Genomic DNA, 18,102 nt, shown 5'->3' with positions numbered 1-18,102 from the left:
GCAACCTGGAAACATGCCTGCGTACTCCACTGTATGCGTACAAAAGATTGCGGCCATTTGACATGCTGTTGCGTTCCAACACATTTGGCACGTACAGACATGTGACATTCCCGGCGCATTACCAGCGCGGCACGCATCGGCATTCAAGCTACCGCATACCAATGTATTCTGTACGGAGGCGAATGAGCAGGAACTTAGTCGTCACGTGCCCATTGCATGGCAGTGATGGCAGAAACGAAATGGCGTGTAACTATTTTACGCAGTGAGAATTGCAGTAGTAACGTCGTTATAAAGAAGGTATTTCCATTGGCAGGCAAAAAAAAGAAGAATGCCTTTTAAAACTGGACAAATGTTTGTTTAGTGAGCGACTGTTGGCATGGACATTTTTGAAGAGCAGACTATCTTTCAGATCATTTCCATATAAAAACATACAGAGAGGCAGACAGACAGACAGACAGACAGACAGGCAGACAGACAGGCAGACAGGCAGACAGGCAGACAGACAGACAGACAGACAGACAGACAGACAGACAGACAGACAGACAGACAGACAGACAGACAGACCGACAGACAGACAGACAGACAGACAGACAGACAGACAAACAGACAGACTGACAGACCGACAGACAGACAGAGAGTTTATCGACTTCTGGTCCCAGCGCTTTTCTATTCAGCTCCAGAAGTGCAATGCTAGAGTCATCTCTAAAAAGCTATCTTCGATGCCTGAAGACAACAGATGTGACCTCTTTGCCACCCAGTACTTTAGCCACTAGCAGATACTGGAGGCTTTGCTTGTACACTGTAGTTTTTTAGTGTAGTCCTCATTTCGTTTTACACGAGTTTTAATTTTAGCTTAGTTTAGTTGATGAACACAACTAGTAGTTGGACAGTACATTGTACCCTGCATTGCAAAATGTATCATAAGTAAAAGTTCAAATATATGTGATTGACAGACAGACAGAAAGACAGACAAACAAACAGACAGACAGACAGACAGACACAGACAGACAGACAGACAGACAGACTACTGGAGAATGCGAATTGCCATCAAACTGCAGCAATGCAATGCAATGTTCCAGAAGAAGGCATTTGACGTAAATGGCATTCTAGCATAAACAAGGACTTTATGTCCTTATAACCTTATAGAACTTGAAATCTGTATGGTCTCGTAATTAGTCTTTATTAGCTTCTGTACCATAGTTCATGTTCGAAAATTTACTACGACAGACATACAGACAAACAGACAGACAGACAGACAGACAGACAGACAGACAGACAGACAGACAGACAGACAGACAGACAGACAGACAGACAGACAGACAGAGAGAAAGACAAACAGACAGACAGACAGACACACGGATTGACAAACAGACAGACAGACATTGAGTGTCTCAGCCTTCTGCATTTTCTTCAAAAGATTGATCCAAAACAGCATTTTCTGGATTTTGACAGCAGACCTGACATATGTATAGTGGCTCCTAGAAAGTAGAGTTAGACATCTCTTTGGCACATCTATGGGCACTTGAAGCTCTTCCAGAAGCAGCCCTAGATGGTGAGACAGCAGCAACTCGAAGAGAAATGCTGAAAAATAACAAATACGCCAAAAGGCATGTCCTTGTGGTACTACACTAAATTAAATTCCTATGGTAATGGAGCACTTTGGTCGATGGGGGCAAGAAATCAAAAAATATCTCAACCAGCTCTCATCAATAGCTATATGGACAACTGACTGCAGACAGGGCGAGTTCAAGAACTACTGGAGGACGCGATTCCCAATTGCGATGCAGGAGTGCAATGCAAAGATGTTACTGCAGAAGATAAGCAGAGTCCATTACAGTGGTGACTCAGTTAGTGCCATAGTAAATCTCTTAGCTTTTTTCAACTGTTTGACTCTTAGTCTTACTTAAAGACCCCTGGGGTTCTAGTTCTAGAACTTGCTGATTTTTAGCGTAGACTGTAATAATGTCTTGTATAAGAAATATATGCTTTGACAAACAGCCAGCCAGCCAGCCAGCCAGCCAGCCAGCCAGACAGACAGACAGACAGACAGACAGTCAGACAGACAGACAGACAAACAGACGGAGAGGATTTGTGTATATATGTAGGGAAGCTATAGTGTATTAGCAACCGCTTTTCTAGTGCTTGGAATATTGATTAATACAAATCATTTTGTTTTGAACACAGGGAAGTAGTTGCATGCACTACAATTTGCTATTTATACTTACCACGTCATTTCTAAGTGTATGGGCACACCAACCATTACTAATTGACATTTGTTACATTTGTGCTTGTACTGCAATCGCAGTGTACTGATATCAACACACCATAAGAATTAAATTTTAGAGATCACCGTTTTACACGTCTTTAAATATATAGCCTGCTCGGCCAGGACCGTACGCAGAGGAGGTAAGGGGGTCGTATTTATGAACCCTCCTGCAGTAGTTTACGGTCTGCTTTGTCAGCTATTGGTAGTTATAGAAATATACATTCGAGCTATTGATACTTGGTCAGGATGATTGCTTCGTTGTTTGTACGTACAAAAGCACTGTTATTAATTACGTCCCAGTTTCGAACATTTACTCTATTGCATGTGTAATAGAAGTAGTGATAATGGTGCGTACGAGCACTGACGCATACAGGTCCTAAATCCAGGGCCAGGCAATTTCTAAAGACTAAAACATGATAACTTTTCTTTTCAACTTTAACTGTAGGGGCGTTAGAAGGCATCAGCCACTACCGCACGTCCAAGGACGTATCACTCTTCATATTTTTTGGTAGTCGCCCATTAGCGGAAACTTTCGTCTAGGGCTGCGTGAAGCTGAGTTTTCTCATCTTTCGCCGCTTACACAAATGTTTTAAGTTATCAAGCTGCTCGAAATTAAGAGTTATAATATTAAGAGTCGGTGAAGAACGGTAAATATTAGGTGGCAAGTTTTCAGTGTTTTAGTTGTTGAAATAACACTTAGTTAGCGTGCGCTAATTGTCGCTAGACCGTATATATTTAGAGCGCTAGGCTATACACTTTACCTTTTACTTTCTACTCGCAAGCTAAACATTCCTGGACAAATCCTGCGCTGGCGCCTGTACTACTACATCACACCACATCAGACAATAGCCGGTTGTCAGGGTAGTCAGCGCCGGATCTAGGAAATTTTGAAAGAGAGGGTTCACCGTTAGCAGTTATTTATAACATTACTAATTTTCTTTTTTCTAATGAAATTATATGAAATTATTGAACCACGCCTATTGGAAAAGAGGGGTTGCAAACCCTGAACTCCCTCTGGATCTTGCTCTGATAGTAGTCTCGCGTGGCCAGCCTCTCCTCTATTCTATGTTTCGGTAGGCAGGGAGGGTCTGGTGCAGTTGCTTTGATGTCTTCGTGTTGCCACTTGTACGATAACGTTCATCTAATGACCGGATGTGGTTGGCACTGAGTGGGTGATTATCTCTTATGCAAACTGGATGGAATTTCCTTCTCGTCTTCTTCTTGCGAATTGTGTTGTCATGTGAGCGACGCAGTCATGTCTCTGCGAATGTGTGACTTCTATGTGTACTTACACAGCACTCAGGGCGTCGACGACAGCTTACACGTAACTTACGAGTGTCGATCAGTCGCCCTGTCTCTTCTTCAGGAGTAACTTACGAGTGTCGAAGTAACCTAGGAGTGTCACACAGGGCGACTGATCGACACTCGTAAGTTCAGGAGACAGGGAGACTGATCGACACTCGTAAGTTACGTCTAGGCTGTCGTCTACACCCTGAGTGCTGTGTAAGTACACATATTCGTAGAGACATGACTGCGTCGCTCAAATGACAACACAATTCGCAAGAAGACGAAGAGAAGGAAATTCCAGCAGTTTGCATAAGAGATAAGCCCCCCTCTGTGCCTGGCACATCCGGTCTTTAGTTGAACGTTTATCGTACAAGCGGCAACACGAAGACATCAAAGCAACTGCACCAGACACTCCCCGCCTACCGAAAATAGAAAAGGGGAGGGGCTGGCCACGCGAGACTACCCTGGTAGTGTACAACAACTTACTCCCACCCACTACATTCTACTATTAGTACGCTCGCGTCATCCTAGAATCGGTTAGTGTCTGCTAGCTGCTAGCTATGTCGCTGGTTTTCTTTTCTATCGCTCTTCTGATGACATCAGCGGCGTCGCTGGACGAATGTTTCAGGCAGCAGTGCAGCTCAGCTTGCAGCTGCAAAAGTAGGAACAACTAGAAAAGAGTTACTGTAATGCAAGAGTCTCGTTTACTTCCTTCTTGTGTGGCTGAACTGTGTCGTTCTTTTACTAGAAAGAACTTAGAGGCTCCTAGCACTATCACCTCTAGGCTTGCATGCTTGAAGACGCTGTAGTCTTACCAGAGCTGGCTGCGCTCTAGCTCTATTGTTTGTTTTCCGCTTGAAAGGACACAAAGCGGTTTGTGTGGCTTCTCCATTTCGCGACAGGTTGCTTGGTGGCTTCCGGGGTTGTGGTTTGGTTTGGTTTACAGCACGTGCACGAAGTGCGAATGGCAGGAAACATTCGATTCCTTTGTGTGGTCTAACGAGGAAGGTGACTGACCCTCTTTGTACTTGACAGGTTACGCGCTTTGCGGTGGCAAAATTACAAGAAGAAACCAAATGATAACGCTTCCCACCGATAATGGCCGTTATCGAAATTGCATTCATTGCACTTGGAATATACGCGTTCGTCAACAGAAGACGGTTCGGTTACATTTCGAGCAGTTTGATCTCGGAGAAGGAGACTGGGTAAAGGTCTATGACGGGTCCAAGTCAAAAACGACTGAAATAATCAGGTGGGACTCGTACGCATCTCCTGTTGACGTCGTGTCGTCTGGACAAAGAATGGTGGTGGAGTTCAGGTCAAATGCATGTGAAGAGAAGTCGGGAATTCGCGCAGTAATGGAAAGAAATAGTAAGACAACATGAGTTAATAGAAAATGTAAATCTAAAGAAAATTGAGCTAAAGTACAGAAATTATTACTGACAAATTGGTGGCAGCATGGAAGTTTGTATATTATATTTTCCAAGATAAATAGACAAAGTTAAAAAATGATAATAATAAATTACTGATTTGTTTATAGGTTGTGGCTCATTAATTCGACTGCCCAACTCAAAAAAACGCTTCATCCGTTCGCCCAACTACCCTCGTTTCTATCCAAGCAATGCAGACTGTTTATGGACGGTTGTAGGCACACAAGATTTGCTATCAGCCAGAGTCAACATACATACATTGCAAACTGAAAATGGGAAGGACATTGTTACGATTAGAGATACTCTTGCACAAGAAAATGCAAATGTCACTAAACACTTTGGAACAGTTGAGTCCGTGGGTTTCAACGTAAAAAATTCTCCAGGAATCTCGATTATTTTTCGTTCTGATGTCAGTGTGAATGGCTTCGGATTTAAGATATCCCTATCAAGCAGTTCTGATGGTATACAGGTTACTGCATGTGGATTTGTGAAACGACTGTAAATAGAGTGTACCATTTTTACAGTATCCATCTGTGAAAGACCAGACAGTGTAGCAAATGGAAGGGTGAGGTTGACTGATTTCCGCCGGAGAGCCATACATTCCTGTTGTCCCGGATATTTCGCCCAAGGTTCTAGTGCAACACAAACTTGCATCGACAGTCGCTGGACTCCATCAGACACAATCACATGCAAACGTGAGTACTAAAACACTCAATGCTTTTAGTACATCTCTATTTTTCAACTATTTGTAGGCGTGACGTCATGTCCTCGATTGCTTCCTCCTAACAACGGCATCATTGTTGGAGGAAACTCTCCTCCTACCCACGTTGGAGCAACAGTTGAGTTTCAGTGTAACCTGGGCTACAATTTTGAAGCAGAAGCTTCCACAGTTCGTGCTGTGTGCAAGTGCACTGGAGAATGGCAGTACACGCCGGTCAAACCATATTGCAAACGTGAAATCAAATCACCGCACTTGATTTTGCAAATAGGTAAATTTGTTGTGTGCAGTTTTTCAGTGTGGACCTCCTCCTCCATCACCTCAGCCGGGAGGATTCGTTCAAGTCAAAAGTCCACTCGTTCTGGGAAAAGTGGCTACTTACAAATGCCCCAAGGGATTTGGTTTGGATGGAATTCCAACTGTTGTTTGTCAAGCGGACGGCTCTTGGTACCCTGCAAAGAAAATTCATCATCCGCACGAATGCGTAGGTAAGAATAGCATGTAATGTGGAGGGTTGATACGTATCTGGCTTGAGCTGGAGTGTATGTCCCTTCATGAAACTAGCAAAAATGTTTGGGTTGGCTAAAGAATTGTTGTGAGATGGACGGACGGTAACATGCGCGTTGAAATATATGGATCAACAAATGTAATCTTTTTGTCGATCTGATTATCTTTTGGTCTGTCTGTCTGTCTGTCTGTCTGTCTGTCTGTCTGTCTCTCTGTTAGCCTGTTTGTGTGTCTGTTTGTGTGTCTGTCTATCTGTCCGTCGGTCCGTCCGTCTGTCTGTCCGTCTGTCTGTCCGTCTGTCTGTCTCTGTGTCTGTGTTACTGTCTGTATCTCTGTCTAGCGGTTTGTCGGTTGGTAGTTTATTTGAAACATGATCACTATTACAGACTAAGTAAAGTGGATAGTGAAAAACTTTAAATGTGATGTTGATAGGCTTTATAGGTCCACTATACCGACTATTCTGTCCGTCTCTGTGTTTGTTTGTCATTTAGTTTGTGTGTCTTTCTCTCTGTCTGTTTGTCTGCCTGCCAGTTTTTGTTTGTTTCCATGTCTGTTTAATCGTCTGTCTGTCTGCATGACTACTAGCAAATGATTTTATGACTTTAAGTTTCTTTACGCTTTAGAAAATCTTACAACTTGTGAGGATCCTGGTATTCCTGCAAACGGCAAGCGAAGAGTTGTCTCTTTCGCTCACAGCCAGGTTGCAACATTTGGCTGCAACGAAGGCTACGAACAAGTGGGTACGCATTTGAGAAAGTGCTTGATGTCAAATTCTGGCAAAACGTATTGGAGTGGATTCCCAACAGTTTGTAAAGGTATGGAAACATTAACTATCATGTTTATAAGAGTAAACACTATAAATTTTTTTTAAATTTAGATCTATTTAAGAATCCTTCTCAACTGGCAGGTCAGTTCAGAGAACGGTTTTTGGATCGAACTCTCAAATGCAACGACAAGAAGAACTCATCCATAGAGTCTTTTCAAGCTAGTAGCAACGCAACCAAAAGCCTCAACGGAGGCTTGTGCAGAGGACGTTCTGTGGTCGTTGGTGAGGGATGCGTTGATCTCATCTTCGCCATTGATTGCTCTAAAAGCATATCTGAACATAACTTCAAATTGAGTCTTGCATTTGCTGCTCAAGTTGTAGCACAGTTTAGCATCTCAGCGGGTCAGGCTAGAGTGGCTTTGCTTACTTACGATCACAGGATACATCTTAACTTTAACTTGGGAGATAAAAAGACGACAGAAGAGACGGTTGAGGCCATTAAAAGTGCCGGCTACTGTGGTGGCGCAATGGCAACTGCTCCAGTTTTGAAATTCATTCGCACAAAAATCTTGCCTAAGAGCAGACTCAATTGCAATAGGTTGATTTTTCTACTGACTGGTGGGAAGAATAATTGGTCAGGAGATCCTATTGATGAGGCGGAGCAGATTAAGAACATTACTGATACTGAAATATACACGATCTCTTACGGAGACAGCGATTTGCACTGGGATGTCTTAAGCCGTCTTGCTTCAAAGAAAGAGTACTTTTTTGCCGTCAGAGAACCAGTGATTCTGAACGAACTTATCAAGAAGTCATTTACTTTAAAATTGAGTAAGCCGTCTTGCTTTTGCATGTTCAGAAGCTTAAATCGTAATGTTACAGATATTTAGGGTTTTAATAAATATTCAATAATTACTAATGCCTGGCAATAGCAGACAATAGTTTCCAACATATCAATTTTTGTAAATCAATTGCTTATTTTCCACTTTAGATTACTCTGAGCAGTGTGGTACAACCAGCGCTCCTGACTGCAGGGCACGCGTCTTTGGCGGTTGCCATTCGTCCAGAGGATCTTGGCCGTTTCTTGTCTCGATCTACACTCGTCATAATGGAACTTGGATAATCACGTGTGGTGGAACAATAATAAATGACTGCTGGATTATGTCCGCCGCTCACTGTTTTTATCACTTACAAGGCATAAGCAATGACGACATTCGAGTGGTAACCGGAGACTCTCAAAGGTACGTAGATGAAGCGACTGAAACAACGTACAATGTTTGTGGTATCAAACTACACAAGGGCTTCAATCGCTTTACATTCGCAAATGACATTATGCTACTGAAGCTCTGCTGCAAAGTTGAGTTTTCACACTTTGTCAGAAAAGGTTGTCTACCTCAGGCAGGAGACGAGCTCTACTACAGAGCGGGCGCTCAGTGTGTTGTAGCAGGATGGGGAGGCACGGTACAAAAGAATGGAACTGGAGTCTTCAGTCTGAGACCATCTACTAGTCTTAAACAAGCCAATCTTCCTGTCGCCGACATCGAAATTTGTAAAAGGTCGACCAGATATCCAGTGGCGGAAACCTCGTTTTGTGCCGGTGACGGTACGGGACAGGCAGGACCTTGCAGGGGAGACAGCGGTGGACCCATCTTTTGCATGAGAAAGGATTCAGACACTTACGTTGTTACTGGGATTGTCAGCTGGGGTGTTGGATGCGGTCAAGCAGGACAATACGGGTTCTATACAGACCTCCGGAAGTTGAGGCAATGGATTGAAGACAACGTCGAGGGTTGCTCTAGTGATCCTTGCCCAGACTCAGGCGTGAACTTTGTTTAATAATGGCGTGTGTAGACATTACAAAAACAATCGTGTTTATTGCATGTTCTTTATATACTACATGTATCAGTATGTATGTTTCTAAGACACTATAGACGTGCACGTAACAGTAGTGATCTGTACGTGAAGTACTTGTTTGTTAGCAGGCAGTAAATGTGATGTCTAATGACATAACGACGCTAGGAGATTTATGGCTTTGAAACTCACGTGTATATACATCGTGCTAGAATTTCTACTACCAGCTGTAGCAAACAACTACTGAACAACTACACAAACAATAAAAGACTATCAGACGACTCTAGATAACATTGCCCTTGAAAACCAGCCGGGGAGTAGTAACTGGACACGCGAGGTTAGCATTTGCGCCAAAGCCGTAGACGTCTCTAGTGAGCTCGGTTGTGTTTGGCGCCTATCAACATGCATACGCCTACATGTGGCCTCCACGCTTTGACGCACGAAACTCGTTAATCTGATCTGATCTGAGAAGGTATTAAGAAAAATATCTAGCGAGTGCAGTGCGTGCTTTGTGGGCGCAACTCAAGCAATCTCTTGTTCCCGAATGGTTTCTCTCAAGACCAGACAAACGTTACCAGAGTCTAAAACGCTGCCACCAGAATAATACGGCCCGCTTATTTTTCATCGGAAGTCAAACGTCAACTGACAGGTTGGTCATGCAAAATTTGTACCGCTAAAGTATATAATTTCGCTTCAGTACTTGGACCTAGAAAGGGGCTTACCTAATTAGACACGTTTTTTCGAAACGCCCGTTTGCGTTGGGGTGTGCCCATGGAACGCGGTCTCTAAGCATATATTTGTGGTGATTGTCTTAGCGGTTTTGCTGTGAGTAATTGATGATACACACAGACAAACAGACAAACTAACAGAAGACACATGCAGTTCTAAAACGAGAGTGGATGATGTCCCTATGTGAAAATGATATTTGTCGTCATGGAGCACGCGTTTTTGAATAATGAGGTCTAGATAGTCTCAAATAGTTACAAAATATATGGAAGTCTTCTGTTGATGAGTCAGGAAGACCACATGTTAGTGAAATATTGAATCACAAGGAAAGCGATTCTCAGTCAGCTTCAGAATTGCAATAGTAACAGCATCATGAAGAAGATATCTTCATTGTCAGGCGAAGAAGAATGCCTCAATAAACTGGACAGAATGCTTGATGTGAACGACTGATGGCATTAAACTTTTTGAAGTGCAGATTATCTTTTAGGTCATTTCCATATAACAACAGACAGACAGACAGACAGACAGACTAACAGACAGAAGACAGACAGACAGACAGAAAGACAGTATTTAGTTGCTTTGCTTAGATGGTGTATAATAGATCAATGTTTGAAAATATATGTATTGACATACACACATACATACACACATACACACATACATACATGCATACAGACAGACAGACAGACAGATAGACAGACAGACAGACAGACAGACAGACAGACAGACAGACAGACAGACAGACAGACAGACAGACAGACAGACAGACAGACAGACAGACAGACAGACAGACAGACAGACAGACAGACAGACAGACAGACAGACAGACAGACAGAGAGACAGGCAGACAGCCAGGCAGGTAGACAGGCAGCCAGGCAGGCAGACAGGCAGACAGCCAGGCAGGCAGACAGGCAGCCAGGCAGGCAGACAGGCAGACAGCCAGGCAGACATCCAGGCAGACTGACAGACAAGAAGACAGACAGAGAGACAGACGGACAGAGAGGCCCTTTGTATATACGTAGGGATGCAATACTGTAGTCATCGGCATAGCGTCGGGGGGGGAGGGGGGAGTGAGCTGTTGGGAGGGGAGCTGTGGGGAGCTGTGGGGAGCTGTGGGAGAGAGCTCGGGGAGGAGAGCTGAGGGAGTGAGCTGGGGGAGGGGAGCTGGGAAGGGGAGCTGGGGGAGGACATTTTGGGCGTGTCACTTCGCTTCAAACAAGAATATCATTATATGTTACTAAGCAGTGACAGTTCTCTTAATCTCAGAGTAGTATGTTGACGATCGACGACGACGCTTACTATTCTCTGTGACAATATACATCATCATTACAGTATGATAAGACTAGTGTCGAGAAGTCGTGGACACTTAAGGAGAATAGAATTTTCTGCGGCTCCGCTACCTAATGATTTGCTTGCACTCCACGGTACTTTCTCCACAGGTTTATTCTACGTATTAATTAAAAAACTATATCTAGACCTATATTGCTCACTAGATTACGAAATGCTAAAATTGGTCAACGTAGTTTGCACTGAATTGGTCTTGTAGATTCTATTGTCATCGAGATGCCATTTAATTTTGAAGATTGCAGCGAGCCATGAAACCTTTTTGGCAAGGACTGTAAGTGCGCAAAAAGTGGTGGGGCTGACTCGCTGCTGAGACTTCGGCTCCGGTCTTTGATATTAAAAATTTGAAGACGCCCCCGAAAAGTGGTGGGGCAACAGCCCCCTCTAGCCCCTATTACGCGACGCCGCTATTTCCATGCACTCTTTTATACGCACACTGACGGTACTCAGTCCCACATGTACAGTTTATTTGTAACGTGAGAATGATACTAATTTTCTTAGATATCTACAGACTGCGAGCCAGAAAAGTAGAAATTGGGCGTGGCTTTGTGTGAGAAATGGGCGTGGGTCTGCGGCCTAATTTATCAGCCTTCCAAACTTCAGAACCACGCTAAGCCGGTGCTATAGTAGCAGCCGGTTTTCTAGTTCTTGCAATTTTAATTAACACAAATCTTTTTTATCTGAACACAGGGAGTTACTTGCTTGCGCTACACTCTGCTATTTATTGTTACCACGTCATTTCTACGTGTATAGGCAAACCAACACCTACTAATTGACATTAACTTTTGTTACTTTTGTGTTTGTATTGCAATCGCAGTGTCCTGATATCAGGACACCAATAGAATTTAATTTATATAGCTCACTGTTTTACACGTGTATATATATATATATATATATATATATATATATATATATATATATATATATATATATATCCATAGCCAGCCTGGTCAGGCTCGTACGTAGACAGGGTTAAGGGGTCGTATTTATAAACCCTCCTAAAGCAGTTAGAGGTCCTCTTTGTCAGCTACTGGGAGTCATAATAATATACATACGAGCTATTGATACGAAATCCAAATGATGACAAAATAACCTATCTTTTTCCGTTGTTTGAACGCACAAAAGCACAGTTATTAGATACGTCCCATTTTCTAACATACACTCCATTGCATGTATGATTGAGGTAATGATAGTGGTGCTTAGAGACAATCTTGCAAGCAGATACTGATTTTGAGGCCAGGCAATTTCTAGAGACTAAAACAGGATAAGGTTTTCCTCAACTTTAAATGTAGGGGCGTTAGAGGGGCATCAGCCGCTGCCGTACGTCCATGGCCGTACCACTGTTTTTCATATCTTTTTGCTAGTCCCCCATTAGCGTAAACTTTCGTTTAGGGTTATGTGAAGATAAATTTTGCCACGTTCCGCCATGTAAATGTTCTAAGTTATCAAGCTGCTCGATATTGAAAGTTAAAATATTAGGTGTCAGTAAAAAACCATTAAAATTAAGTGGCATGTTTTCAGTGTTAGTTGTTGAAATAAAACTTTGTTAGCGTGCGCTAATTTTTGTTCGATCGTTAGCGCCCTAGGCTATACACTTTACCATTACTTCCTACACCTCTGAATGGGTCCACTTTTATTCCAAGCGAACCCTTCCGGGACAAATTCCGCGTACGTGCTTGTACAGCTACATCACACTAGACCATCAGACAATAGCCAGTTGTTGGTAGTACAACAACTTAGACACGCCCACTACATCTTATCAACACGCTCGCGTCATCTTATTATCGCTTAGAGTCTGCTAACTGGTAGCTATGTCGCTGGTTTTCTTTTGCATTGCTCTTCTGATGACATCAACGGCGTCGCTAGACGAATGTTCCATGCAGCAGTGCAGCTCAGCTTGCAGCTGCAATAGTAAGAACAACTAGAAAAGAGTTACTCGAATGCAAGAGTCTTGTTTACTTGCTTCTTGTTGGTCTGAACTGTGTCGTTCTTTTATTTGAAAGAACTTAGAGACTTCTAGCTCTATCACCTCTAGGCTGGCATGCTTGCACACGCTGTAGTCTTACGAAAGCTGCACTTCCGTTCAATTGTCTGTTTGCCGTTTCAATTGGACACAAACCGGTTTGCGTGGCTTCTGCACGTCGTACGGATTGCTTGGTGGATCCCGGGGATTTTGGTCGGGTTACGGTTAGTTTACAACACGTGCACGAAGTGAGAACGACAGGAAACATTCGACTCCTTTGTGTGATCAAACGAGGAAGGTTGACTGACTATACGCTCTTTGTTCTTAATTGTTAGGGTACGTGCAGTGCGGTGGCAAAATTACGGGATCAAGCCAAAATATGTCGCTTCCTGCTGCTAGCGGCCGTTACAGAAAATGCATTCATTGTACTTGGAATATGCGCGTTCGTCAACAAGACACGGTTCGGTTGCATTTTGAGCAGTTTGATCTCGGAGAAGGAGACTGGGTAAAGGTCTATGACGGGTCCAAGTCAAAAGTATCTGAAATAATCAGGTGGGACTCTTACGCCTCTCCTGTTGACGTCGTGTCGTCTGGACACAAAATGGTAGTGGAGTTCAGGTCAAACGCATGTGGGGAGAAGTCAGGAATTCACGCAGTAATGGAAATAAACAGTAAGAAAATAAGAGCTATGATAAAATGTAAATCTAGAAATTCAGCCAAAATTAAGTTAAAGAAATTATTAGTGACAAATTTGTGGCAGCATCAAATTTTGTAACCTAATTTTCTATATAAGTAAATTAAGATAAAAAGAGATTACCTGAAAATCATTAAACTTTTTATAGCATGTGGCTCATTAATTCAACTGCCCAGCTCAGGAAAACGGATCATTCGTTCGCCCAAATATCCTCGTTTGTACCCAAGCAATGCAGACTGTTTATGGACGGTTGTAGGCAAACAAGATTTGCTATCAGCCGAGGTCAACATAATTGCCTTGAAAACCGAAGGAAACAAGGATATCGTTACGATTAGAGATACTCTTGGACAAGAAAATGGGAATGTCACAGAACACTCTGGAACAATTGAGTCCGTAGTTTTCAACGTGACAAATTCACCGGGAATCTCAGTTGCTTTTCGGTCTGACGTCAGTGTTAATAACGTTGGATTCAAGATAGCCATATCAATCCGTTCTGATGGTGTATACGCGTAAAGCATGTACACGAAGTTGTAAAATGAGTCTAAATAGTGTATACTGTTTTACAGTTTCGATCTGTAAAAGACCTAGCAGTGTAGCGAATGGAAGGGTGAGGTGGACTGATTTCCGCCGGAGAGCCATACATTCCTGTTGTCCCGGATATGTCGCAATTGGTACTACTGCAACCCAAACTTGCGTCGGCAGTCGCTGGACTCCATCAGACACAATCACATGCAAACGTTAGTAATAGAATACAAAACTTTTCCAGTGTGTCTTTTTGTCAATATTTGCAGGCGTGACATCATGTCCTCGATTGCTTCCTCCAAACAACGGCATCATAGTTGGAGGAAACTCTCCTCCTACTCACGTTGGAGCGACAGGTATTGAGTTCCAGTGTAACTTGGGCCACGAATTTGAAGGATCAGGAGTTTCCACAGTTCGTGCTGTGTGCAAATGCACGGGAGAATGGCATTACACGCCTGTCAAACCATACTGCAAACGTGAGACCAATTAATTAAAAAACTACTGCACTTGATATTGCAAACAAATAGTTTGTTGCGGGCAGTTTTTCAGTGTGGACCTCTTCCTCCATCACCTCAGCCGGGAGGATTTGTTCAAGTCAAAGGTCCACTCGTTTTGGGAACTGTGGGTACATACAAATGCCCAAAAGGATTTGGTTTGGATGGAATTCCAACTGTCGTTTGTCAAGAGGATGGCTCTTGGCACCCTGTAAGGAAAAGTCATCATGCGCACCGATGCGTAGGTGAGAATAGCATATAACACTGAGGTAAGTAATGTGGGAAACGATGCGTAGTATGGTTGCGCTGTCGCTGAAGATTGAGCTGGAATGTGAGTCTATAAAAGTAACAAATTATTGTGTCAGCTGTTGACTGAGTTGCTACGAGATGGACGCATATTACTGTGTATTTGCGCGAACTACCTGCACCAAAACAATAATATGCTATATATTTATGTATATATCGAACTGTCTATCTGTTTGTCTGCCTGTTTGTGTCTGTGACTGTGTGTGTGTGTGTGTGTGTGTGTGTGTGTGTGTGTGTGTGTGTGTGTGTGTGTGTGTGTGTGTGTGTGTGTGTGTGTGTGTGTGTGTGTGTGTGTGTGTGCGTAAGTGTGTGTGTGTGTGTGTGTGTGTGTGTGTGTGTGTGTGTGTGTGTGTGTGTGTGTGTGTGTGTGTGTGTGTGGTGTGTGTGAATGTGTGTGTTGTATGTCTGTTTGTCGTTCTGTCTGACTGCAATTTTGTCTTAATGACATTGTCGTTCTATTTGTTCTTAGAAGGTCTGACAACTTGCGACGATCCTGGTATTCCTGGAAACGGCACGCGGAGAGTTTTTTCTTTCGCTCACGGTGCGGCTGCATCATTTGGCTGTCACGAAGGCTACCGGCAAGTCGGTTCTCATTTGAGGACATGCGTCGCATCAAATTCTAGTAACACACACTGGGATGGAGATCAAACAGTTTGCATTGGTATGTCAACATTAGTTAATATGCTTTTCGAGCAAACAATAGAATTGATCTGTTATGTAGATCAATTTAAGAATCCTTCTCAACTGGCAGGTCAGTTCAGAGAAGGTTTCTTGGATCGAACTGTCAAATGCAATGGCAAGAAGAACTCTTCCATAGAGTCTTCTCAAGCTATTTGCAACGCAACCAAAAACTCCAACGGAAGTTTGTGCAGGGGACGTTCAGTGGTCGTTGGTGAGGGATGCGTGGATCTCATCTTCGCCATTGATTGCTCCAAAAGCATATCTGAACATAACTTCAACTTGAGTCTTGCATTTGCTGCTCGATCTGTCGCACTGTTTGACATTGCAGCGGGTCAGGCCAGAGTGGCTTTGCTGTCTTACGATCATAAGAGACATCCACACTTTAACTTGGGAGATAAAAAGACGACACAAGAGACAGTGGAGGCCATTCAAAATGCCAGCTACTGTGGTGGCGCCACCGCAACTGGTCCGGTTTTGAACTACATTCGTACGCGCATCTTGCCTAAAAGCAAACCCAATTGCAAAAGAGCGATTTTCCTACTGACTGATGGGAAGAACAATTGGGCAGGGGATCCTAGTGAAGAGGCGGAGCAGCTCAAGAACATTAATGGTACTGAAATATACACGATCGCTTACGGAGAGAGTGATTTGAACTGGAATGTCTTAAGCCGTCTTGCTTCAAAAAAAGAGTACTTCTTTGCTGTCAGAGAACCAGTGATTCTGAACGAACTTATCAAGAAGTCATTCACTTTAAAATTGAGTAAGCCATTCTAAAATTTTAAATATCAAAGTGTTGCTGAATGGATTGTTTGTCACCTTTAGATACAGCAAATGTTATGACATTTAAAATTGTAAATTACAAGTTTAATATACAAAATTGGCGTTTGAGTGTTTAGAAGATTATATTGTATCGTTACGGATATTTGGAGCTTTTACTAAATATTCAATATTTTAAATTTTATTACAAATTTTATTGCAAATATGTTCAATAATTTGGAATATTTTTATTTTATAATTTATATCTTTCATAACACAAATCTAGATATATTAGCAACTTGATGATGCCTGACAAAGTAGACAATAGGTCTCAACTTTAATATTGATTTGTTGTTTTTGTAAATCAGCTGTCGGTGGTCTATTTTAGACTACTCTGAGCAGTGCGGTACAACGAGCGCTCCTGACTGCAGGGCACGCGTCTTTGGCGGTTGCATTTCACTCAGAGGAGCTTGGCCGTTTCTTGCCTCGATCTACATTCGTCAAAATGGAGTTTTCATATTTATATGTGGTGGAATAATAATAAATGACTGCTGGATATTGTCCGCTGCTCACTGTCTTGAAAACTTACCAAATTTAAAAAATTTGGACATATTTGTTGTAACTGGAAATACTCAAAGGTTTGTAGATGAAGCGACTGAAACAACGTATAAAGTTTGTGAAATCAAATTGCATACGGGCTACAATAGCAATACATTAGCCAACGACATTATGCTACTGAAGCTCTGCTGCAAGCTTGAGTACACAAATTTTGTAAGAAAAGCTTGTCTACCTCAGGCAGGAGACGAGATCTACTACAGGCCGGGCGCTCAGTGTATTGTAGCTGGATGGGGAAACACAAAACAAAGAAACGAAAACGACGACCTAGATGATAAACCATCTACTAGTCTTAAACAAGCCACTCTTTCTGTCGCCGACATCGAAGTTTGTAAAAAGTCGACCAGATTTCCCGTGGCGCCAACCACATTCTGCGCCGGTGACGGTACGGGAAACGTAGGAGCTTGCAGGGGCGACAGCGGAGGGGCTATCTTTTGCAAAAGACAGGATTCAGACACGTATGTTGTTATTGGGATTGTCAGCTGGGGTGTTGGATGCGGTCAGGTAGGACAATACGGGTTCTACACAGACGTCTGGAAGCTGAGGCAATGGATTGAAGACAACGTCGAGGAGTGCTCTGATGATCCTTGCCCAGACTTAGGCGTACACATTGTCTAGTAATGGCGCTTTTAGACATTGCCTGTTTATTGCAATGTCTATTTGACGAAGACGCGATAACGTAGCTAAAACATGTAGGCGACATGCGTTTACACAGTGAAAGTCATGTATACCGTATACGCAACAAAACTTACAACAGGTAGATTTTTGGTCAAAAGGACTGACGTAGTATACCGCAAGTAACTCGATCCCTGTGCTCAGAATCTATTTGACGTTGCAAACAATAGAGGAGCAGCTTCTATTATATTGGCTGATTTGTCTGTCTGTATCTGTCTGTCTGTCTGTCTGTCTGTCTGTCTGTCTGTCTGTCTGTATGTATGTATGTATGTATGTCTGTCTGTATGTCTGTATGTATATATGTAGCTATGTATGTATGTATGTATGTTTGTCGGGCTGTCTGTCTGTCCAATCTTCTGTCAATTGTAGTATGTCGATCTGTCGGTGCCGTTCTGCGTATCATCAGTCACATCAAAACTGCTAAGCTAATAGCCACTAAACCATGCATAAAGACAGCGTTTCACATCCCAATGCAACCGGGCGTTTCAAGCCCCGTTTTGA

The 18,102-nt window shown here is 42.9% G+C and overlaps 2 protein-coding genes across 2 annotated transcripts; both read left to right on the top strand.

The window, feature by feature from the left end:
* The first annotated feature begins 4,629 nt into the window (after positions 1-4,629).
* LOC134176511 (CUB and sushi domain-containing protein 1-like) lies at positions 4,630-5,485 on the top strand. Its single transcript, XM_062643179.1, has 2 exons — positions 4,630-4,924; positions 5,094-5,485. The coding sequence occupies exons 1-2, from the start codon at positions 4,630-4,632 to the stop codon at positions 5,483-5,485; spliced, it is 687 nt and encodes a 228-aa protein (XP_062499163.1).
* A 696-nt stretch (positions 5,486-6,181) lies between these two features.
* Positions 6,182-17,732, top strand: LOC134176510 (uncharacterized). Its single transcript, XM_062643178.1, has 14 exons — positions 6,182-6,185; positions 6,832-7,023; positions 7,086-7,805; positions 7,966-8,804; positions 9,641-9,650; positions 12,705-12,806; positions 13,194-13,529; positions 13,701-14,051; positions 14,119-14,289; positions 14,344-14,550; positions 14,616-14,813; positions 15,344-15,535; positions 15,596-16,315; positions 16,700-17,732. The coding sequence occupies exons 1-14, from the start codon at positions 6,182-6,184 to the stop codon at positions 17,542-17,544; spliced, it is 4,887 nt and encodes a 1,628-aa protein (XP_062499162.1). The 3' UTR covers positions 17,545-17,732.
* The last annotated feature ends 370 nt before the right edge of the window (positions 17,733-18,102 follow it).

This window comes from Corticium candelabrum, chromosome 2, assembly GCF_963422355.1.
Source record: "Corticium candelabrum chromosome 2, ooCorCand1.1, whole genome shotgun sequence".
Classification (NCBI taxonomy): domain Eukaryota; kingdom Metazoa; phylum Porifera; class Homoscleromorpha; order Homosclerophorida; family Plakinidae; genus Corticium; species Corticium candelabrum.
The sequence above is the reverse complement of the archived record's forward strand: the minus strand, read 5'-3'. Positions and strand labels throughout refer to the sequence as shown.

Coding starts and splice junctions, on each gene's coding strand:
- LOC134176511 (XM_062643179.1), top strand. CDS start 4,630: ATGATAACGCTTCCCACCGATAATGGCCGTTATCGAAATTGCATTCAT. Junction 4,925..5,093: donor CGCAGTAATGGAAAGAAATA/GTAAGACAACAT, acceptor ATTTGTTTATAG/GTTGTGGCTCATTAATTCGA.
- LOC134176510 (XM_062643178.1), top strand. Junction 7,806..7,965: donor GTCATTTACTTTAAAATTGA/GTAAGCCGTCTT, acceptor TTTCCACTTTAG/ATTACTCTGAGCAGTGTGGT. Junction 15,536..15,595: donor AGATCAAACAGTTTGCATTG/GTATGTCAACAT, acceptor TCTGTTATGTAG/ATCAATTTAAGAATCCTTCT.